Source organism: Taudactylus pleione, unplaced genomic scaffold (genome assembly GCF_031769625.1).
Source record: "Taudactylus pleione unplaced genomic scaffold, aTauple2 ptg001168l, whole genome shotgun sequence".
Taxonomy (NCBI): domain Eukaryota; kingdom Metazoa; phylum Chordata; class Amphibia; order Anura; family Myobatrachidae; genus Taudactylus; species Taudactylus pleione.
In genome coordinates this window covers 940,679-966,933 of record NW_028285569.1, presented here as the reverse complement: position 1 = coordinate 966,933, position 26,255 = coordinate 940,679, and the positions used below count along the sequence as shown (strand labels likewise).

Here is a 26,255-nt window from a genome sequence, read left to right as displayed (position 1 = left end):
TTACTGCTACAAGTTGCATTTGATCATTTGTGCCCTATCGTATTCCTGGAGTGGGTGAAAGTGTTTTAAGCCGAGGTTGCACATAAGTTTTTTTTTTAAAGAAAAACCAAGGATTGACCTGACAGGTGAGCTACATTATATACTATCCTGTAATGGTCTGTTCTGATCTTTGCTTATAAAGCATTTGAAACCCGTTTCAAAATTGTAACAACTTGTCTTCTACTGTCATAAGGTATCTGAGCTATGTTGTATCAATCTCATCCTCCTCCCAAATCGAGCTAATAATAAGAGTGTTGTATCTTACAGAGCCTGGTCATTATGTCTGCAAAAAGGGAGACGCTTACCCCTCTGTCACGGTGTCTCTGCTGCTGGTCCCTAGAGGAAGATAGTGGACCCGTGAGCCAGCGCACCTTAGAACCTGGTATACTAAGAATCCCGCCCCCAGCGCCATCAGATGCGTGATAAGTGAGGAAGCAGCCCTGTATCTTCAACTCATATTAGCTCAGTAACTAAGTATATGTCTGCTGTAGAGCCAGTGTGGCTTTATTTTCCTGTAAGGGCCAATGTGTGTGTTTCCTTTTTATCCTGTGGGGGCTTATTTTCTTTATTTGATAGTAATCATTATGAACATATCTGGATTGGTGGAGGGGGCACTTCAAAAATGTCCGCACACTGTGTGAGTATACCTGGGGCCGGCCTTGTGTTGTACTATTAATTTTACACACATCAAATAAAAATGATGCACAATAATATAACATTATAAAAAAATAATACAGTAAAGTTCTCACCACTCCACTGTGCTCCGCTTTCCCAGGACCTCTCGGATCTCCTCCCGGCATTTCTCCTGGTGCTCGGGGTACTTGGCCATACAGTATAATATCCAGGAGACCCCGCTGGCTGTGGTATCATGTCCCTCAAACATGAATGTGTCCACCTCCGCCCGCAGGTCCTCATCGGACAGGCCCTGACCGCTCTCATCCTGGGGAAAAGGTTCACTCATCAAGTAATTTGACCAATCAATAGAGCTCTCACCATCATCTCTCCTCTTCAGCAAACTCCTCGGTCCAGTGTTGTGAGACTGTTATCCTTTATTTATAGGGCACCGCGAGGGGCCTGCAGGGCCGTGCACAGTGCATACAGTTATATATACATAATACATACATGGCATCAATAACGTAAGTCAGCCCTAGTCCATGGATGCAGATGACACCAATGACAAAAAGAAAACCATGGGAACTAGATGAGGGCATTGGTAAGGAAAGGAGGAATAGATGATGGAAAAGGGGCCTGCTCCTGAGAGCTTACACTCTATAGGGGAGGTCAGTCAGACAGACGTGTAAGTGAGAGAGGTGAGAATACAAGGGGTGGGTTAGGATGAGACTTTGATAAAGACGTGGGTTTTGAGAGCCCATTTGAATCTTTGGAGAGAGGTGGAGAGTCTGATAGGGAGAGAGTTCCAGTGGTAGGGAGCCACATGGGTGATGTGCACAGGACAGCTCAGGGTTCACTATAGCAATATTGGTAGCACTGGTGACACAATGAGTCCGTGTGCCATGGACAGGACAGTGATCACTATAGTAATATTATATACAGGTAGCACTGGTGACACAATGAGTCTGTGTGCTATGGACAGGACAGTGATCACTATAGTAAAATTATATACAGGTAGCACTGGTGACACAATGAGTCCGTGTCCTAGGGACAGGACAGAGGGCCTGATTCAGACCCGTTCGCAAGCGGGTCGATGGTGGCCCAGTGCACATGCGGGGAATCCGTCGCTTGGGATCTCGCACCGAAGGGGGCGTGCTGTCGATGGTGAGTGACAGCATGCCCCCTTTGGTGGGCATGCCAGGGGCCTAGCTGCCAGACGGAGGCATTCCCCTGGGAACGCCTACCATCTGGGTCCGGCCCCACAGACATCAGTAGTGATGTCAGTGGGAGTGATTTTGGCTCTTATAGAGCCAAAAGCACTCCTGGGCTTGCGGCAGAGAGACCCTACCGCAGGGTCTCATCACAAGCCCGATGGTCGCAATGGTCTTGACCAACGCGACCATCATCATGGACGCTCGCATAAGTTGTGGCTGGTAACCCACAGCTATGCGAGCATCCAAGAGGCCGCTCCAATGTTAGGTAGGAGGGCCCTGATTCAGAGCGAGTGCTCTGGTCAGAGCGTCCGGCTCTGAATCAGGCCCAGTGATCACTATAGTAATATTATATACAGGTAGCACTGGTGACACAATGAGTTCATGTGCTATGTAAAGGACAGTGATCACTATAGTAATATTATATACAGGTAGCACTGGTGACACAATGAGTCCGTGTGCTATGGACAGGACAGTGATCACTATAGTAATATTATACACAGGTAGCACTGGTGACACAATGAGTCTGTGTGCTATGGACAGGACAGTGATCACTATAGTAATATTATATACAGGTAGCACTGGTGACACAATGAGTCTGTGTGCTATGGACAGGACAGTGATCACTATAGTAATATTATATACAGGTAGCACTGGTGACACAATGAGTCCATGTGCTATGGACAGGACAGTGATCACTATAGTAATATTATACACAGGTAGCACTGGTGACACAATGAGTCCGTGTGCTATGGACAGGACAGTGATCACTATAGCAATATTATACACAGGTAGCACTGGTGACACAATGAGTCCGTGTGCTATGGTCAGGGCAGTGATCACTATAGTAAAATTATATACAGGTAGCACTGGTGACACAATGAGTCCGTGTGCTATGGACAGGACAGTGATCACTATAGTAATATTATATACAGGTAGCACTGGTGATACAATGAGTCTGTGTGCTATGGTCAGGGCAGTGATCACTATAGTAATATTATATACAGGTAGCACTGGTGACACAATGAGTCCGTGTGCTATGGACAGGACAGTGATCACTATAGCAATATTATATACAGGTAGCACTGGTGACACAATGAGTCCGTGTGCCATGGACAGGACAGTGATCACTATAGTAATATTATATACAGGTAGCACTGGTGACACAATGAGTCTGTGTGCTATGGACAGGACAGTGATCACTATAGTAATGTCATATACAGGTAGCACTGGTGACACAATGAGTCTGTGTGCTATGGACAGGACAGTGATCACTATAGTAATATTATATACAGGTAGCACTGGTGACACAATGAGACCGTGTGCTATGGACAGGACAGTGATCACTATAGTAATATTATATACAGGTAACACTGGTGACACAATGAGTCGATGTGCTATGGACAGGACAGTGATCACTATAGCAATATTGGTAGCACTGGTGACACAATGAGTCCGTGTGCTATGGACAGGGCAGTGATCACTATAGTAATATTATATACAGGTAGCACTGGTGACACAATGAGTCTGTGTGCTATGGACAGGGCAGTGATCACTATAGTAATATTATATACAGGTAGCACTGGTAACACAATGAGTCCGTGTGCTATGGACAGGACAGTGATCACTATAGTAATATTATATACAGGTAACACTGGTGACACAATGAGTCTGTGGGCTATGGACAGGGCAGTGATCACTATAGTAATATTATATACAGGTAACACTGGTGACACAATGAGTCCGTGTGCTATGGACAGGGCAGTGATCACTATAGTAATATATACAGGTAGCACTGGTGACACAATGAGTCCGTGTGCTATGGACAGGACAGTGATCACTATAGTAATATTATATACAGGTAGCACTGGTGACACAATGAGTCCGTGTGCCATGGACAGGACAGTGATCACTATAGTAATATTATATACAGGTAGCACTGGTGACACAATGAGTCCGTGTGCTATGGACAGGGCAGTGATCACTATAGTAATATTATACACAGGTAGCACTGGTGACACAATGAGTCCGTGTGCTATGGACAGGACAGTGATCACTATAGTGATATTATATACAGGTAGCACTGGTGACACAATGAGTCCGTGTGCTATGGTCAGGGCAGTGATCACTATAGTAATATTATATACAGGTAGCACTGGTGACACAATGAGTCCGTGTGCTATGGTCAGGGCAGTGATCACTATAGTAATATTATATACAGGTAGCACTGGTGACACAATGAGTCCGTCTGCTATGGTCAGGGCAGTGATCACTATAGTAATATTATACACAGGTAGCACTGGTGACACAATGAGTCCGTGTGCTATGGACAGGGCAGTGATCACTATAGTAATATTACATACAGGTAGCACTGGTTACACAAAGAGTCTGTGTGCTATGGACAGGGCAGTGATCACTATAGTAATATTATATACAGGTAGCACTGGTGACACAATGAGTCCGTGTGCTATGGACAGGACAGTGATCACTATAGTAATATTATATACAGGTAGCACTGGTGACACAATGAGTCCGTGTGCTATGGACAGGACAGTGATCACTATAGTAATATTATATACAGGTAGCACTGGTGACACAATGAGTCCGTGTGCTATGGACAGGACAGTGATCACTATAGTAATATTATATACAGGTAACACTGGTGACACAATGATTCCGTGTGCTATGGATAGGACAGTGATCACTATAGCAATATTGGTAGCACTGGTGACACAATGAGTCCGTGTGCTATGGACAGGGCAGTGATCACTATAGTAATATATACAGGTAGCACTGGTAACACAATGAGTCCGTGTGCTATGGACAGGACAGTGATCACTATAGTAAAATTATATACAGGTAGCACTGGTGACACAATGAGTCCATGTGCTATGGACAGGGCAGTGATCACTATAGTAATATTATACACAGGTAGCACTGGTAACACAATGGGTCCGTGTGCTATGTACAGGACAGTGATCCCTATAGTAATATTATATACAGATAGCACTGGTGACACAATGAGTCCATGTGCTATGGACAGGACAGTGATCACTATAGTAATATTATATACAGGTAGTACTGGTGACACAATGAGTCCGTGTGCTATGGACAGGGCAGTGATCACTATAGTAATATTATATACAGGTAGCACTGGTAACACAATGAGTCCGTGTGCTATGGACAGGACAGTGATCACTATAGTAATATTATATACAGGTAACACTGGTGACACAATGAGTCTGTGGGCTATGGACAGGGCAGTGATCACTATAGTAATATTATATACAGGTAACACTGGTGACACAATGAGTCCGTGTGCCATGGACAGGACAGTGATCACTATAGTAATATTATATACAGGTAGCACTGGTGACACAATGAGTCCATGTGCCATGGACAGGGCAGTGATCACTTCAGTAATATTATACACAGGTAGCACTGGTGACACAATGAGTCCGTCTGCTATGGTCAGGGCAGTGATCACTATAGTAATATTATACACAGGTAGCACTGGTGACACAATGAGTCCGTGTGCTATGGACAGGGCAGTGATCACTATAGTAATATTATATACAGGTAGCACTGGTTACACAATGAGTCTGTGTGCTATGGACAGGGCAGTGATCACTATAGTAATATTATATACAGGTAGCACTGGTGACACAATGAGTCCATGTGCCATGGACAGGGCAGTGATCCCTATAGTAATATTATATACAGGTAGCACTGGTGACACAATGAGTCCATGTGCTATGGACAGGACAGTAATCACTATAGTAATATTATATACAGGTAGCACTGGTGACACAATGAGTCCGTGTGCTATGGACAGGACAGTGATCACTATAGTAATATTATATACAGGTAGCACTGGTGACACAATGAGTCCGTGTGCTATGGACAGGACAGTGATCACTATAGTAATATTATATACAGGTAACACTGGTGACACAATGAGTCTGAGTGCTATGGACAGGGCAGTGATCACTATAGTAATATTATATACAGGTAACACTGGTGACACAATGAGTCTGAGAGCTATGGACAGGGCAGTGATCACTATAGTAATATTATATACAGGTAACACTGGTGACACAATGAGTCCGTGTGCCATGGACAGGACAGTGATCACTATAGTAATATTATATACAGGTAGCACTGGTGACACAATGAGTCCGTGTGCCATGGACAGGGCAGTGATCACTATAGTAATATATACAGGTAGCACTGGTGACACAATGAGTCCGTGTGCTATGGACAGGACAGTGATCACTATAGTAATATTATATACAGGTAACACTGGTGACACAATGAGTGCGTGTGCTATGGACAGGACAGTGATCACTATAGTGATATTATATACAGGTAGCACTGGTGACACAATGAGTGCGTGTGCTATGGACAGGGCAGTGATCACTATAGTAATATTATACACAGGTAGCACTGGTGACACAATGAGTCCGTGTGCTATGGACAGGACAGTGATCACTATAGTGATATTATATACAGGTAGCACTGGTGACACAATGAGTCCGTGTGCTATGGTCAGGGCAGTGATCACTATAGTAATATTATATACAGGTAGCACTGGTGACACAATGAGTCCGTGTGCTATGGTCAGGGCAGTGATCACTATAGTAATATTATATACAGGTAGCACTGGTGACACAATGAGTCCGTCTGCTATGGTCAGGGCAGTGATCACTATAGCAATATTATATACAGGTAACACTGGTGACTCAATGAGTCCGTGTGCTATGGACAGGACAGTGATCACTATAGTAATATTATACACAGGTAGCACTGGTGACACAATGAGTCCGTGTGCTATGGACAGGGCAGTGATCACTATAGTAATATTATATACAGGTAGCACTGGTTACACAATGAGTCTGTGTGCTATGGACAGGGCAGTGATCACTATAGTAATATTATACACAGGTAGCACTGGTGAAACAATGAGTCCGTGTGCTATGGACAGGATAGTGATCACTATAGTAATATTATATACAGGTAGCACTGGTGACACAATGAGTCCGTGGGCTATGGTAAGGGCAGTGATCACTATAGTAATATTATATACAGGTAGCACTGGTGACACAATGAGTCCGTGGGCTATGGTAAGGGCAGTGATCACTATAGTAATATTATATACAGGTAGCACTGGTGACACAATGAGTCCATGTGCCATGGACAGGGCAGTGATCACTATAGTAATATTATATACAGGTAGCACTGGTGACACAATGAGTCCGTGTGCTATGGACAGGGCAGTGATCACTATAGTAATATTATATACAGGTAGCACTGGTGACACAATGAGTCCGTGTGCTATGGACAGGGCAGTGATCACTATAGTAATATTATATACAGGTAGCACTGGTGACACAATGAGTCCGTGTGCCATGGACAGGGCAGTGATCACTATAGTAATATTATATACAGGTAGCACTGGTGACACAATGAGTCCGTGTGCCATGGACAGGGCAGTGATCACTATAGTAATATTATATACAGGTAGCACTGGTGACACAATGAGTCCGTGTGCCGTGGACAGGGCAGTGATCACTATAGTAATATTATATACAGGTAGCACTGGTGACACAATGAGTCCGTGTGCCGTGGACAGGGCAGTGATCACTATAGTAATATTATATACAGGTAGCACTGGTGACACAATGAGTCCGTGTGCTATGGACAGGGCAGTGATCACTATAGTAATATTATATACAGGTAGCACTGGTGACACAATGAGTCCGTGTGCTATGGACAGGACAGTGATCACTATAGTAATATTATATACAGGTAGCACTGGTGACACAATGAGTCCGTGTGCTATGGACAGGACAGTGATCACTATAGTAATATTATATACAGGTAACACTGGTGACACAATGAGTCCGTGTGCTATGGACAGGGCAGTGATCACTATAGTAATATTATATACAGGTAGCACTGGTTACACAAAGAGTCTGTGTGCTATGGACAGGGCAGTGATCACTATAGTAATATTATATACAGGTAGCACTGGTGACACAATGAGTCCGTGTGCTATGGACAGGACAGTGATCACTATAGTAATATTATATACAGGTAGCACTGGTGACACAATGAGTCCGTGTGCTATGGACAGGACAGTGATCACTATAGTAATATTATATACAGGTAGCACTGGTGACACAATGAGTCCGTGTGCTATGGACAGGACAGTGATCACTATAGTAATATTATATACAGGTAACACTGGTGACACAATGATTCCGTGTGCTATGGACAGGACAGTGATCACTATAGCAATATTGGTAGCACTGGTGACACAATGAGTCCGTGTGCTATGGACAGGGCAGTGATCACTATAGTAATATATACAGGTAGCACTGGTAACACAATGAGTCCGTGTGCTATGGACAGGACAGTGATCACTATAGTAAAATTATATACAGGTAGCACTGGTGACACAATGAGTCCATGTGCTATGGACAGGGCAGTGATCACTATAGTAATATTATACACAGGTAGCACTGGTAACACAATGGGTCCGTGTGCTATGTACAGGACAGTGATCCCTATAGTAATATTATATACAGGTAGCACTGGTGACACAATGAGTCCATGTGCTATGGACAGGACAGTGATCACTATAGTAATATTATATACAGGTAGTACTGGTGACACAATGAGTCCGTGTGCTATGGACAGGGCAGTGATCACTATAGTAATATTATATACAGGTAGCACTGGTAACACAATGAGTCCGTGTGCTATGGACAGGACAGTGATCACTATAGTAATATTATATACAGGTAACACTGGTGACACAATGAGTCTGTGGGCTATGGACAGGGCAGTGATCACTATAGTAATATTATATACAGGTAACACTGGTGACACAATGAGTCCGTGTGCCATGGACAGGACAGTGATCACTATAGTAATATTATATACAGGTAGCACTGGTGACACAATGAGTCCATGTGCCATGGACAGGGCAGTGATCACTTCAGTAATATTATACACAGGTAGCACTGGTGACACAATGAGTCCGTGTGCTATGGTCAGGGCAGTGATCACTATAGAAATATTATACACAGGTAGCACTGGTGACACAATGAGTCCGTCTGCTATGGTCAGGGCAGTGATCACTATAGTAATATTATACACAGGTAGCACTGGTGACACAATGAGTCCGTGTGCTATGGACAGGGCAGTGATCACTATAGTAATATTATATACAGGTAGCACTGGTTACACAATGAGTCTGTGTGCTATGGACAGGGCAGTGATCACTATAGTAATATTATATACAGGTAGCACTGGTGACACAATGAGTCCATGTGCCATGGACAGGGCAGTGATCCCTATAGTAATATTATATACAGGTAGCACTGGTGACACAATGAGTCCATGTGCTATGGACAGGACAGTAATCACTATAGTAATATTATATACAGGTAGCACTGGTGACACAATGAGTCCGTGTGCTATGGACAGGACAGTGATCACTATAGTAATATTATATACAGGTAGCACTGGTGACACAATGAGTCCGTGTGCTATGGACAGGACAGTGATCACTATAGTAATATTATATACAGGTAACACTGGTGACACAATGAGTCTGAGTGCTATGGACAGGGCAGTGATCACTATAGTAATATTATATACAGGTAACACTGGTGACACAATGAGTCTGAGTGCTATGGACAGGGCAGTGATCACTATAGTAATATTATATACAGGTAACACTGGTGACACAATGAGTCCGTGTGCCATGGACAGGACAGTGATCACTATAGTAATATTATATACAGGTAGCACTGGTGACACAATGAGTCCGTGTGCCATGGACAGGGCAGTGATCACTATAGTAATATATACAGGTAGCACTGGTGACACAATGAGTCCGTGTGCTATGGACAGGACAGTGATCACTATAGTAATATTATATACAGGTAACACTGGTGACACAATGAGTGCGTGTGCTATGGACAGGACAGTGATCACTATAGTGATATTATATACAGGTAGCACTGGTGACACAATGAGTGCGTGTGCTATGGACAGGGCAGTGATCACTATAGTAATATTATACACAGGTAGCACTGGTGACACAATGAGTCCGTGTGCTATGGACAGGACAGTGATCACTATAGTGATATTATATACAGGTAGCACTGGTGACACAATGAGTCCGTGTGCTATGGTCAGGGCAGTGATCACTATAGTAATATTATATACAGGTAGCACTGGTGACACAATGAGTCCGTGTGCTATGGTCAGGGCAGTGATCACTATAGTAATATTATATACAGGTAGCACTGGTGACACAATGAGTCCGTCTGCTATGGTCAGGGCAGTGATCACTATAGCAATATTATATACAGGTAACACTGGTGACTCAATGAGTCCGTGTGCTATGGACAGGACAGTGATCACTATAGTAATATTATACACAGGTAGCACTGGTGACACAATGAGTCCGTGTGCTATGGACAGGGCAGTGATCACTATAGTAATATTATATACAGGTAGCACTGGTTACACAATGAGTCTGTGTGCTATGGACAGGGCAGTGATCACTATAGTAATATTATACACAGGTAGCACTGGTGAAACAATGAGTCCGTGTGCTATGGACAGGATAGTGATCACTATAGTAATATTATATACAGGTAGCACTGGTGACACAATGAGTCCGTGGGCTATGGTAAGGGCAGTGATCACTATAGTAATATTATATACAGGTAGCACTGGTGACACAATGAGTCCGTGGGCTATGGTAAGGGCAGTGATCACTATAGTAATATTATATACAGGTAGCACTGGTGACACAATGAGTCCATGTGCCATGGACAGGGCAGTGATCACTATAGTAATATTATATACAGGTAGCACTGGTGACACAATGAGTCCGTGTGCTATGGACAGGGCAGTGATCACTATAGTAATATTATATACAGGTAGCACTGGTGACACAATGAGTCCGTGTGCTATGGACAGGGCAGTGATCACTATAGTAATATTATATACAGGTAGCACTGGTGACACAATGAGTCCGTGTGCCATGGACAGGGCAGTGATCACTATAGTAATATTATATACAGGTAGCACTGGTGACACAATGAGTCCGTGTGCCATGGACAGGGCAGTGATCACTATAGTAATATTATATACAGGTAGCACTGGTGACACAATGAGTCCGTGTGCCGTGGACAGGGCAGTGATCACTATAGTAATATTATATACAGGTAGCACTGGTGACACAATGAGTCCGTGTGCCGTGGACAGGGCAGTGATCTCTATAGTAATATTATATACAGGTAGCACTGGTGACACAATGAGTCCGTGTGCTATGGACAGGGCAGTGATCACTATAGTAATATTATATACAGGTAGCACTGGTGACACAATGAGTCCGTGTGCTATGGACAGGACAGTGATCACTATAGTAATATTATATACAGGTAGCACTGGTGACACAATGAGTCCGTGTGCTATGGACAGGACAGTGATCACTGTAGTAATATTATATACAGGTAACACTGGTGACACAATGAGTCCGTGTGCTATGGACAGGGCAGTGATCACTATAGTAATATTATATACAGGTAGCACTGGTTACACAATGAGTCTGTGTGCTATGGACAGGGCAGTGATCACTATAGTAATATTATACACAGGTAGCACTGGTGAAACAATGAGTCCGTGTGCTATGGACAGGATAGTGATCACTATAGTAATATTATATACAGGTAGCACTGGTGACACAATGAGTCCGTGGGCTATGGTAAGGGCAGTGATCACTATAGTAATATTATATACAGGTAGCACTGGTGACACAATGAGTCCGTGGGCTATGGTAAGGGCAGTGATCACTATAGTAATATTATATACAGGTAGCACTGGTGACACAATGAGTCCATGTGCCATGGACAGGGCAGTGATCACTATAGTAATATTATATACAGGTAGCACTGGTGACACAATGAGTCCATGTGCTATGGACAGGGCAGTGATCACTATAGTAATATTATATACAGGTAGCACTGGTGACACAATGAGTCCGTGTGCTATGGACAGGGCAGTGATCACTATAGTAATATTATATACAGGTAGCACTGGTGACACAATGAGTCCGTGTGCCATGGACAGGGCAGTGATCACTATAGTAATATTATATACAGGTAGCACTGGTGACACAATGAGTCCGTGTGCCATGGACAGGGCAGTGATCACTATAGTAATATTATATACAGGTAGCACTGGTGACACAATGAGTCCGTGTGCCATGGACAGGGCAGTGATCACTATAGTAATATTATATACAGGTAGCACTGGTGACACAATGAGTCCGTGTGCCGTGGACAGGGCAGTGATCACTATAGTAATATTATATACAGGTAGCACTGGTGACACAATGAGTCCGTGTGCTATGGACAGGGCAGTGATCACTATAGTAATATTATATACAGGTAGCACTGGTGACACAATGAGTCCGTGTGCTATGGACAGGACAGTGATCACTATAGTAATATTATATACAGGTAGCACTGGTGACACAATGAGTCCGTGTGCTATGGTCAGGGCAGTGATCACTATAGTAATATTATATACAGGTAACACTGGTGACACAATGAGTCCGTGTGCTATGGTCAGGACAGCGATCACTATAGTAATATTATATACAGGTAGCACTGGTGACACAATGAGTCTGTGTGCTATGGACAGGACAGTGATCACTATAGTAATATTATATACAGGTAGCACTGGTGACACAATGAGTCCGTGTGCTATGGTCAGGGCAGTGATCACTATAGTAATATTATATACAGGTAACACTGGTGACACAATGAGTCCGTGTGCTATGGTAAGGGCAGTGATCACTATAGTAATATTATATACAGGTAACACTGGTGACACAATGAGTCCCGTGTGCTACGGTCAGGGCAAGTGATCACTATAGTAATATTATATACAGGTAACACTGGTGACACAATTAATCTGTGTGCTATGGACAGGGACAGTGATCACTATAGTAATATTATATACAGGTAGCACTGGTGACACAATGAGTCCGTGTGCTAGGACAGGACAGTAATCACTATAGTAATATTATACACAGGTAGCACTGGTGACACAATGAGTCCCGTGTGCTATGGACAGGACAGTGATCACTATAGTAATATTATATACAGGTAGCACTGGTGACACAATGAGTCCGTGTGCTATGGACAGGACAGTGATCACTATAGTAATATTATATATAGGTAGCACTGGGTGACACAATGAGTCCGTGTGCTATGGACAGGACAGTGATCACTATAGTAATATTATATACAGGTAACACTGGTGACACAATGAGTCCCGTGTGCTATGGTCAGGGCAGTGATCACTATAGTAATATTATATACAGGTAGCACTGGTGACACAATGAGTCCGTGTGCCATGGACAGGACAGTGATCACTATAGTAATATTATATACAGGTAACACTGGTGACACAATGAGTCCGTGTGCTATGGTCAGGGCAGTGATCACTATAGTAATATTATATACAGGTAGCACTGGTGACACAATGAGTCCGTGTGCTATGGTCAGGGCAGTGATCACTATAGTAATATTATATACAGGTAGCACTGGTGACACAATGAGTCCGTGTGCCATGGACAGGGCAGTGATCACTATAGTAATATTATATACAGGTAGCACTGGTGACACAATGAGTCCGTTTGCTAGGACAGGACAGTAATCACTATAGTAATATTATACAGAGGTAGCACTGGTGACACAATGAGTCCGTTTGCTAGGACAGGACAGTAATCACTATAGTAATATTATACAGAGGTAGCACTGGTGACACAATGAGTCCGTGTGCTATGGACAGGACAGCGATCACTATAGTAATATTATACAGAGGTAGCACTGGTGACACAATGAGTCCGTGTGCTATGGACAGGACAGCGATCACTATGTGTAATATTATATACAGGTAGCACTGGTGACACAATGAGTCCCGTGTGCTATGGACCAGGACAGTAATCACTATAGTAATATTATACAGAGGTAGCACTGGTGACACAATGAGGTCCGTGTGCTATGGACAGGACATCGATCACAATAGTAATATTATATACAGGTAACACTGGTGACACAATGAGTCCCGTGTTGCTATGGACAGGACAGTGATCACTATAGTAATATTATATACAGGTAACACTGGTGACACAATGAGTCCGTGTGCTATGGACAGGACAGTGATCACTATAGTAATATTATATACAGGTAGCACTGGTGACACAATGAGTCCGTGTGCTATGGACAGGACAGCGATCACTATAGTAATATTATATACAGGTAGCACTGGTGACACAATGAGTCCGTGTGCTATGGACAGGACAAGCGATCACTATAGTAATATTATATACAGGTAACACTGGTGACACAATGAGTCCGTGTGCTATGGTCAGGGGCAGTGATCACTATAGTAATATTATATACAGGTAGCACTGGTGACACAATGAGTCCGTGTGCCATGGACAGGACAGTGATCACTATAGTAATATTATATACAGGTAACACTGGTGACACAATGAGTCCGTGTGCTATGGTCAGGGCAGTGATCACTATAGTAATATTATATACCAGGTAGCACTGGTGACCACAATGAGTCACGTGTGCTATGGTCAGGGCAGTGATCACTATAGTAATATTATATACAGGTAGCACTGGTGACACAATGAGTCCGTGTGCTATGGGACAGGACAGTGATCACTTTAGTAATATTATATACAGGTAGCACTGGTGACACAATGAGTCCGTGTGCTATGGTAAGGGCAGTGATCACTATAGTAATATTATATACAGGTAGCACTGGTGACACAATGAGTCCGTGTGCTATGGACAGGACAGTGATCACTATAGTAATATTATATACAGGTAGCACTGGTGACACAATGAGTCCGTGTGCTTATGGTAAGGGCAGTGATCACTATAGTAATATTATATACAGGTAGCACTGGTGACACAATGAGTCTGTGTGCTATGGACAGGACAGTGATCACTATAGTAATATTATATACAGGTAGCACTGGTGACACAATGAGTCCGTGTGCTATGGACAGGGACAGTGATCACTATAGTAATATTATATACAGGTAGCACTGGTGACACAATGAGTCCCGTGTGCTATGGACAGGACAGTGATCACTATAGTAATATTATACACAGGTAGCACTGGTGACACAATGAGTCCGTGTGCTATGGACAGGACAGTGATCACTATAGTAATATTATATACAGGTAACACTGGTGACACAATGAGTCCGTGTGCTATGGTCAGGGCAGTGATCACTATAGTAATATTATATACAGGTAGCACTGGTGACACAATGAGTCCGTGTGCCATGGACAGGACAGTGATCACTATAGTAATATTATATACAGGTAACACTGGTGACACAATGAGTCCGTGTGCTATGGTCAGGGCAGTGATCACTATAGTAATATTATATACAGGTAGCACTGGTGACACAATGAGTCCGTGTGCCATGGACAGGGCAGTGATCACTATAGTAATATTATATACAGGTAGCACTGGTGACAACAATGAAGGTCCGTTTGCTAGGACAGGACAGTAATCACTATAGTAATATTATACAGAGGTAGCACTGGTGACACAATGAGTCCGTTTGCTAGGACAGGACAGTAATCAACTATAGTAATATAATACAGAGGTAGCACTGGTGGACACAATGAGTCCCGTGTGCTATGGACAGGACAGCGATCACTATAGTCAATATTATACAGAGGTAGCACTGGTGACACAATGAGTCCGTGTGCTATGGACAGGACAGCGATCACTATAGTAATATTATATACAGGTAGCACTGGTGACACAATGAGTCCGTGTGCTATGGACAGGACAGTAATCACTATAGTAATATTATACAGAGGTAGCACTGGTGACACAATGAGTCCGTGTGCTATGGACAGGACAGTGATCACTATAGTAATATTATATACAGGTAACACTGGTGACACAATGAGGTCCATGTTGCTATGGACAGGACAGTGATCACTATAGTAATATTATATACAGGTAGCACTGGTGGACACACATGAGTCCGTGTGCTATGGACAGGACAGCGATCACTATAGTAATATTATATACAGGTAGCACTGGTGACACAATGAGTCCGTGTGCTATGGACAGGACTAACACTGGTGACACAATGAGTCCGTGTGCTATGGTCAGGGCAGTGATCACTATAGTAATATTATATACAGGTAGCACTGGTGACACAATGAGTCCGTGTGCCATGGACAGGACAGTGATCACTATAGTAATATTATATACAGGTAACACTGGTGACACAATGAGTCCGTGTGCTATGGTCAGGGCAGTGATCACTATAGTAATATTATATACAGGTAGCACTGGTGACACAATGAGTCCGTGTGCTATGGTCAGGGCAGTGATCACTATAGTAATATTATATACAGGTAGCACTGGTGACACAATGAGTCCGTGTGCTATGGACAGGACAGTGATCACTATAGTAATATTATATACAGGTAGCACTGGTGACACAATGAGTCCGTGTGCTATGGACAGGACAGTGATCACTATAGTAATATTATATACAGGTAGCACTGGTGACACAATGAGTCCGTGTGCTATGGTCAGGGCAGTGATCACTATAGTAATATTATATACAGGTAGCACTGGTGACACAATGAGTCCGTGTGCTATGGACAGGACAGTGATCACTTTAGTAATATTATATACAGGTAGCACTGGTGACACAATGAGTCCGTGTGCTATGGTAAGGGCAGTGATCACTATAGTAATATTATATACAGGTAGCACTGGTGACACAATGAGTCCGTGTGCTATGGACAGGACAGTGATCACTATAGTAATATTATATACAGGTAGCACTGGTGACACAATGAGTCCGTGTGCTATGGACAGGACAGTGATCACTATAGTAATATTATATACAGGTAGCACTGGTGACACAATGAGTCCGTGTGCTATGGTAAGGGCAGTGATCACTATAGTAATATTATATACAGGTAGCACTGGTAACACAATGAGTCTGTGTGCTATGGACAGGACAGTGATCACTATAGTAATATTATATACAGGTAGCACTGGTGACACAATGAGTCCGTGTGCTATGGACAGGACAGTGATCACTATAGTAATATTATATACAGGTAGCACTGGTGACACAATGAGTCCGTGTGCTATGGACAGGACAGTGATCACTATAGTAATATTATACACAGGTAGCACTGGTGACACAATGAGTCCGTGTGCTATGGACAGGACAGTGATCACTATAGTAATATTATATACAGGTAGCACTGGTGACACAATGAGTCCGTGTGCTATGGACAGGACAGTGATCACTATAGTAATATTATACACAGGTAGCACTGGTGACACAATGAGTCCGTGTGCTATGGACAGGACAGTGATCACTATAGTAATATTATATACAGGTAACACTGGTGACACAATGAGTCCGTGTGCTAGGGACAGGACAGTGATCACTATAGTAATATTATACACAGGTAGCGCTGGTGACACAATGAGTCCGTGTGCTATGGACAGGACAGTGATCACTATAGTAATATTATATACAGGTAGCACTGGTGACACAATGAGTCCGTGTGCTATGGACAGGACAGTGATCACTATAGTAATATTATACACAGGTAGCACTGGTGACACAATGAGTCCGTGTGCTATGGACAGGACAGTGATCACTATAGTAATATTATATACAGGTAGCACTGGTGACACAATGAGTCCGTGTGCTATGGACAGGACAGTGATCACTATAGTAATATTATATACAGGTAACACTGGTAACACAATGAGTCCGTGTGCTATGGACAGGACAGTGATCACTATAGTAATATTATATACAGGTAGCACTGGTGACACAATGAGTCTGTGTGCTATGGACAGGGCAGTGATCACTATAGTAATATTATACACAGGTAGCACTGGTGACACAATGAGTCCGTGTGCTATGGACAGGACAGTGATCACTATAGTAATATTATATACAGGTAGCACTGGTGACACAATGAGTCCGTGTGCTATGGACAGGACAGTGATCACTATAGTAATATTATACACAGGTAGCACTGGTGACACAATGAGTCCGTGTGCTATGGACAGGACAGTGATCACTATAGTAATATTATACACAGGTAGCACTGGTGACACAATGAGTCCGTGTGCTATGGACAGGACAGTGATCACTATAGTAATATTATATACAGGTAGCACTGGTGACACAATGAGTCCGTGTGCTATGGACAGGACAGTGATCACTATAGTAATATTATATACAGGTAACACTGGTGACACAATGAGTCCGTGTGCTATGGACAGGACAGTGATCACTATAGTAATATTATATACAGGTAACACTGGTGACACAATGAGTCGCACCAGACACAATTATGAATTGGTTTTACTCAGGGGCGTTTCTAGAGAGGAGGGGGCCCTTGTGCAGTCTTCGTCATCTGGCCCCCTCCTCCGTCCGGCGGCCTGCAGCGCACTGAACGGTGCGCGTCCAGCTCCGCACTTATAGACTCTGGGCACTAGAGTGTGCCCAGAGTCTATAGCGGATGCGCAGGTCACCGGGAAAATGGCTGCGGTGGCCATTCTCCCTTAACTGTTCATCCGCAAACGACAGGAAAATGGCCATGGCGGCCATTTTATAGCCATTTTTTCAGCACAGACACCGGCGTGGGAGTCCAAAGAGGTAAGTATAATATGGGTGCAGGGTGTGTGATGCGGGCCCCCCCCCCTGGACCCTGGGGCCTGTGTGCCCCATACACCCATTATAAATACGCCCCTGGTTTTACTGTTATAAATACATTATTCTTTTTATAATAGTGGCGATGGGGCATATTTATCACAATCCACATCTAAGATTTAGATAATTTGCCCAAGTTTGCATTGCGATATTTTAATCCATCGCAAGGATGTATCAAATATCGCATACACGGGCAGAGTCTACGAGAATGCGCTGTCATTGCAAATTCTCTTCCCGCATTTCTCAGGTTATGTTTTTACAAAAATCCCTCCCTGCGCAGCTTGCACTTGCCGCCGGTCAGGTGATCTGTGAGCTCCTCTGTGACCCCACTCATCTGAGCCCTGCAGTAAACTAAGGATGTCGCCAAGACTTCACAGCATCTCAGTTTACCGATCAGATGAGCGGGGCACGGACTGGCGGTCCATCCCCTGAGACTGATGTGTGAGACTAGCAGGCAGAGCTTCCGGTCAGAAGACAATGCACAGCCACCTCCTACCCAATCAGTGTAAGACTACACAGGGTCCGGGACTGTCTCCTGCTCCTTGCTCTGCCTGTCCTGCACTAGTAAGTACTCAGTCACAATCGGGCAGCGGTGGGGGGAGTGGGATTGGAACTTGTGATCACTTGGGTGATGGGGAGTGGCAGATGTATACTGGGGGGGGGGGCTAGGTAGCCCCTAGGTAAAATCCGCCACTGGACCTATTACATGTGTCCATCTGCACAGGTTGGGATACTGCACAATGACTTACTGTACACTGTAGAAAGGATTCTGTATATGTCTGCACAGATGTCAGTGTGTAACTTCTATGACCTGCTGGATCCCCAGACAGGAAATGACATTGTTATTGTTACACAGATCATCGGCACCTGCGCTGCACACGTTACGTACCTTAGCGCAGAGGAGGATATCCAGGAAATCCAGGTGTCTTTTCTGCTGAATCTTCTCCAGCTCTGTATAATCCTTCAGGGACTCTTTCCTCTCTTTAATGACTCTGTCTGGTGGTAAATACATGAGCAGAATATTAGCGGAGGCGGCCGACTCCTCAGCCATCGCTTTTACAAACATTTGGTCTGTTTTGAATTAAAGGCGTCTCCCAACCTCAGCGGTCTCTGGTCACATTCACCCTCAGTACTGGTCATGATGTGTAGGTGTTACTCCAAGTAGTGTGATAAGTAAAACCTAATTATATAGTATACTCTATCCTGTGCGCACTTACTCTGCCCGGCAGCCCACCCTGTACGCAGAGGAGTAGCGTGGAACCATGGCGCAAGTGCATGTCATAGCGGCCCCTCCCTGTACTGAACTGTGCCAGTGTGGGATGAAAAGCCTGCGGGGGGAATACTGAAGTGAAGAGAAAAACAGCAAACAGTGGCAGTATGATGCTGGACATGGAGGTCCCATTGGGGGAATAGAATCTCACATTAATGGGTAACTCCTTGTCCCTGCGTTATTTATGTATAGCACCTAGGATCTGACTTCTATCTCCTTTGAATCATTGTTATTAGTCAATAGGAGATTGTGTTATATAGTCTGATATTTAATTTAAACTGACAGAATACATGTGCTAGAGTGATATTACACAGGATGCACAGCTTATAACTGTATAACTGTCTTGACCATCGCGACCATCTTCCTGGCCGCTCGCTATAGCTGTGGGTGGTCACCCATAGCTATGTGAGCGGCCAGGAGGCCGCTCTAAAAAACAAGAAGGCCAGCCCTGATTCAGAGTGAGCGCTCTGTCAGAGCGTCCGGCTCTGAATCAGGCCCCATGTTCTGTCTACCAACATTATTACAGGTCGCCAAATATTTTTTAAAAGACCTTTCAAATAACACTTTGTGTTCATGCCTGGGAACACCTCCATTACTTTTAATAGCAAAGCAGTGACTTTTTTTAAACTCATACCTTAGAACTGAAGTTTAGGATTTTACCTCAGATGTGTGACGATTAACTCCATTGAAACACAATGAATGAATGAATGAGGAGAGAAGGAGGGAGGGGATCAAAGAGGGGAGAGAAAAGTACCAATCAGAGAGGGGAGGTGGCAGAGGCCAATAAGAAAGGAGAGGAGAGGGGTGGTGACAGAAGCCAATAAGAAAGGAGAAGGGGAAGGGCAAAGAGTCGATCAGAGAGGGGTGGTTACAGAAGCCTATAAGAAAAGTGTGGACAGGGGCAAAGAGCCGATCACAGGGTAGAGAGGAGGGAATTAAAGAGGTGAATATAATCAATCTGACAGGAAAGGGGAGGTGACAGAAGATGATCACAGAGGAGGGGGGGCCGGAGGGGAGGTGACAGAAGATAATCACAGAGGAGGGGGGGCCGGAGGGGAGGTGACAGAAAATGATCACAGAGGAGGGAGGGCCGGAGGGGAGGTGACAGAAGATGATCACAGAGGAGGGAGGGCCGGAGGGGAGGTGACAGAAGATGATCACAGAGGAGGGAGGGCCGGAGGGGAGGTGACAGAAGATGATCACAGAGGAGGGAGGGCCAGAGGGGAGGTGACAGAAGATAATCACAGAGGAGGGAGGGCCGGAGGGGAGGTGACCGAAGATGATCACAGAGGAGGGAGGGCCGGAGGGGAGGTGACAGAAGATGATCACAGACGAGGGAGGGCCGGAGGGGAGGTGACAGAAGATGATCACAGATGAGGGAGGGCCGGAGGGGAGGTGACAGAAGATGATCACAGAGGAGGGAGGGCAGGTGACAGAAGATGATCACAGAGGAGGGAGGGCCGGAGGGGAGGTGACAGAAGATAATCACAGAGGAGGGAGGGCCGGAGGGGAGGTGACAGAAGATGATCACAGAGGAGGGAGGGCCGGAGGGGAGGTGACAGAAGATGATCACAGATGAGGAGGGCCGGAGGGGAGGTAACAGAAGATGATCACAGAGGAGGGAGGGCAGGTGACAGAAGATGATCACAGAGGAGGGAGGGCCAGAGGGGAGGTGACAGAAGATGATCACAGAGGAGGGAGGGCCGGAGGGGAGGTGACAGAAGATGATCACAGTGGAGGAGGGGCCGGAGGGGAGGTGACAGAAGATGATCACAGAGGAGGGAGGGCCGGAGGGGAGGTGACAGAAGATGATCACAGAGGTGGGAGGGCCAGAGGGGAGGTGACAGAAGATGATCACAGAGGAGGGGGGGCCAGAGGGTAGGTGACAAAAGATGATCACAGAGGAGGGAGGGCCGGAGGGGAGGTGACAGAAGATGATCACAGAGGAGGGAGGGCCGGAGGGGAGGTGACAGAAGATGATCACAGAGGAAGGAGGGCCGGAGGGGAGGTGACAGAAGATGATCACAGAGGAGGGAGGGCCGGAGGGGAGGTGACAGAAGATGATCACAGAGGAGGGAGGGCCGGAGGGGAGGTGACAGAAGATGATCACAGAGGAGGGAGGGCCGGAGGGGAGGTGACAGAAGATGATCACAGAGGCCTCTGTTGCCAGTACAACGTCACTTCTTGCTGAAGTTACAGCTCAGTGCTGAGATCCCAGGTACTCTGTATCTGAACGGTTCAAGGACCTGATTCAGAGCCGGACTCTATTTGCGGACGCTCGTTCAGAAAAAGGGGCTGGCTATTTAAATTAAGCACTCGCTCTTTGCGGTCTGTTGACGCCTCTATGTCTGATCGAGCGAACGAAACATTCGCTCACTATTTTGGAAAAACGCCCCCTTTCCGCTCGCATCATACGTCATCTCCGCTATTTATTTGATTAATCGAGTACATCGTAAGGCGTATGAACTGCTCGCAGTGCTTGTGGTTGGATTTTCCTACTGCAATCACTACGAGCAGTTCAGGCTAAAAGACAACCAAGTGACGTGGTCAATGACACTGCTTTGTTAATTATGCACACCCTTAAAACGCCCGTTTTGACTGTTTGGCACGCCTGCGTTCGGATCTCTACTCCCCCGTTTTCAAGCACCTTCCCCTGTTACCACCCACAAATGCCTCATCCTGTCACTCAAATTAGCAGGCACTCGCTATTTTGCGAGCACACAATTTTCGACTTCATTGACTGGTTCGCGCATGCGTACTAAAACTCATACGCATGCGCAGAACATCGCTCGGAGCGAACGAGCGGCCGCTTACGAGCGGCTCTGAACCAGGCCCCCAGTCCATTATATCCAGTTCTTATAGCTGGTAAACAAGTATCCTATACCATCTTGCACACCAGTCTGGTTTTCACCACTGAGACTTGTTCTTACAGCCACCATCGGTTCCAGCCAATTCATCCGATGCTTCCAACATTGGACTCATATTAAATTCAATTCTTCAATTCATTATCAGTCTCCAACCAATCAAGTTAATCAATTCAACATAGGATTTAAATCCATCAAGTTCTTCAAATCATCAACAACGGTCTTAAACTGATCCAGCTCTCAGTCCAGCATCATTGGTCTCAATCCGATTAATTCAGTATTATCTCCAGTTCCCATTCCAACCTGCTGTATAATAAAGACTTTCCATTTCTTGTTCTTGCCTTTGAGCCCTTTGAAAAAGTCACATGGTCTGTGATGAAACGCGTTAGCCAGGACGCTATTCAGACACACTGTTGCAAGATTGCATTTATCTATGCTTCATCCACACCGATTCCGGTAACTGCTAAATGGATAGTGGATCCTCAGCGTCTGGCCAGACTTAGATACTCCAGATAACAAAACGGGACTCTGGACACTACAAGTAAGGGGCCCCCATAACATCCTACCAGATTTTCGTGATAACATATCAGAACAACTGATGAACGCAGTCTTGTTATCGGAGACACTCGGAGACATGCGTACGGAGTGAGGCTGAAGCGGTTTGTCCGATTGACCGGCTATTGTCACATTTGGCACAAAGGACTGGTTTATTGATTATAGCCGCTGATCTAAGATATGTCTGAGAGCCTTCTGATTAGTTGATATACACACTCACAAAGGATGATCCGAGAGTGCCATTAACTTTGTATTACAGTAATACAAGCTTATGCCAATAACTCTTCTCTCTATATAGGAGGAGACCTGGCTATTCAAAAGTTAATCAGTGTACATATATCTGGATATTGGGGTCAAACATAACTAAATGTAAATGCTACTAATACATATGCTGGTGTGACCCTGTGACCCAATTGTTTTAAGTCTTTTCATTTGGGAAGGGTCTCTTATGTTATATTATTTCTTGCCGGACTCATTATGGTGAATGCGATTATCCTGGAGATTGCTTCTGTTATTAATCTATGAATGGATTTTAGAGATCAGCGATATTACTATTAATTGTTTATCTGCAACATTGTTTCATATTGATATCATACAGCTGAAACTATCTATTTTATGTTTATTGCTTATTTTTTATACAAGTTAAGTTGGATAATGTAAGTGGGTTAAATAAATTTATTTTTTTACGGTCATATCTTTTTCATTTTGGACCAGCTCCCATACAGCTCTTATACATTAAGGGGGGGTATTCAATTTGGAGCAAAAAGTCTGTGCTGGACTTTTCGCTTCACATCGGAGGTTTTGACGAGGATAAAGTATCGGGCGCGTGCCGGCTTATCCCCATATTCAATTAGGAATCAGCAAAAACGGGACCCGGCGGAAAGGTAAGTCGAAAAAATTAGGGAATTTTAGGAAATGTTCCATGGGGGATCACTATGGGTACCCTCATTTTTGCCTGGTGAAGCTAAGTTGGGTTTTCAAATAGCCGCGGCAGGTGCATAAATGCGCCTGGAAGAAGGTGGTGAAGAATAGCACTTAGCTTTTTTTTTTTTTTTAGGAAAAATAACTATGCCTATCAAATCTGGGGTACATGAAAATGGGTGCAAGCATATTTTTAAGTCCCTAAAATTATTTGTTTAAATTCTTCAAAAATGCACCTGCCGCTACTACCCACTGTCTAGAAAACACCTGCCGCATACTTGGGAAACCCTCAGGAATCAATTTCTTTAGTTTAGAAGTTTGTCCCCCAATATTTTTTTTAACCCCAAAATTCAAACACCTTTTTTGGGGTGTCCTGAGGTTTTTTTAACATTATTTTGACACAGAATACTTTTAGGGAACTCTCCCAGGGGTGCAGGCAATTTTTTTTAAGCCTGTACCCCTAAACCCCAATTCTGCACTTTTTTTCGCCATGTAAAACATGGTGTAAAGTTATCCCCGATTTTTTGAAAGACTTTTCGCACCGGCAAAAAGTCTTTGAAATTGACTGCGGAGATAATTGTAACATGCGAAAATGACTGCCTTTTCGCCTCTGATTGAATATGGCCCTATATATTGTACAATTTATAGTAAGTATTCAGGTTGATACGGTGGTGGGATAATTATTTATTTATTACCAGTTATTTATATAGCGCACACATATTCCGCAGTGCTTTACAGAGAATATCTTACCATTCACACACACACACACACACACTATGGTCAATTTTGTTGGGAGCCAATTAACCTACCAGTATATTTTTGGAGTGTGGGAGGAAACCGGAGCACCCGGAGGAAACCCACGCAAGCACAGGGAGAATATACAAACTCCACACAGGTAGGGCCATGGTGGGAATCGAACCCATGACCTCAGCGCTGTGAGGCAGTAATGCTAACCATTACACCATCTTATTTAGTGGTAGCGCAGACTATGGTTTATTTTTATTTCTTGTTCTTGCCTTTGGGCCCATCATCCTCTGCCTCCTCGCAGCAATACATGAGGAAGTCCTGGCTCAGCCACCCAGGTTTATTCACACCTCCCAAGTCTCCTCTTCAGCCTCCCACCCCTGTTCCAGCCCTAACCAACCCTCATGTGTGACACACAGTACAGAGTGCATATCCCCATATATGTACAACAGAGAGAGTACTCACCTGTGTGCTCATGCGCTGTCCTCAATGCTCTACGGAAGCGGAAGCCGTGAGGGCTCAGGTGGAAAATGATGTCGTTATGATAAGGTAGGCAACAAAATCTGTAATCTATCAGATAGGTGAGGTCATAGACAGCCTTGATGTAGGAACTTTCACTGCAGGAACATAGAAGGGATGCGGATGAGATCACTGATCTATTACTGAACACATAGTAAGGTGGTCTGGGAGGATATACTCTATGTGAACAATCCCATCCCATGTACAGAGTAATAAATAATGTAGTCGCCACTTATGGTTGAGGCTGCTCCCAAGAGAAAATTGCCAAATCCCTTTTTTAGCTGAAAACAGCTACAAAACACAACATCTAATTTAATTGGAGTGCCAATACTAAAAAGCTAAATACAACTCATGGTTTTAGTACAAATTAATTTAATATCCATTAGTAATTACATAACATGTAGAATATAAAGTTAAAAAAGCCTTCAATCAAAAAGATAAATAAATATAGACCTGATATTTTACAGCAATAACTGTTCAAAATCAACTCACATGGATTAATTTAATATTGTTATTAGAGCAGCTGACTTGATGTAAATGTATCACTAGAAAAAGTAACCCAGCAAACCTACAAATGTCACTGGTAGGTATGTACTTACGCTGGCCCAGAATGTATAAATGGGAGCTTGGGAAGGTGTATAGGGACTTGCTGCTGTGCTCCTGGTCATGTAGGA

The 26,255-nt window shown here is 44.1% G+C and overlaps 1 protein-coding gene across 1 annotated transcript in view; it reads right to left on the bottom strand.

Annotated features, from left to right (window-relative positions):
• Positions 1–784: 784 nt before the first annotated feature.
• The window catches only part of LOC148453344 (cytochrome P450 4A4-like), a 180,329-nt gene continuing 154,858 nt past the window's right edge, over positions 785–26,255 (bottom strand). The window contains exons 6-8 of the mRNA XM_088462255.1: positions 25,528–25,679; positions 19,598–19,704; positions 785–979 (exon numbers count right to left, since the gene is read on the bottom strand). Coding sequence (XP_088318381.1) covers positions 785–979; positions 19,598–19,704; positions 25,528–25,679 — 454 coding nt within the window. The remainder of the gene's footprint in view (positions 980–19,597; positions 19,705–25,527; positions 25,680–26,255) is intronic.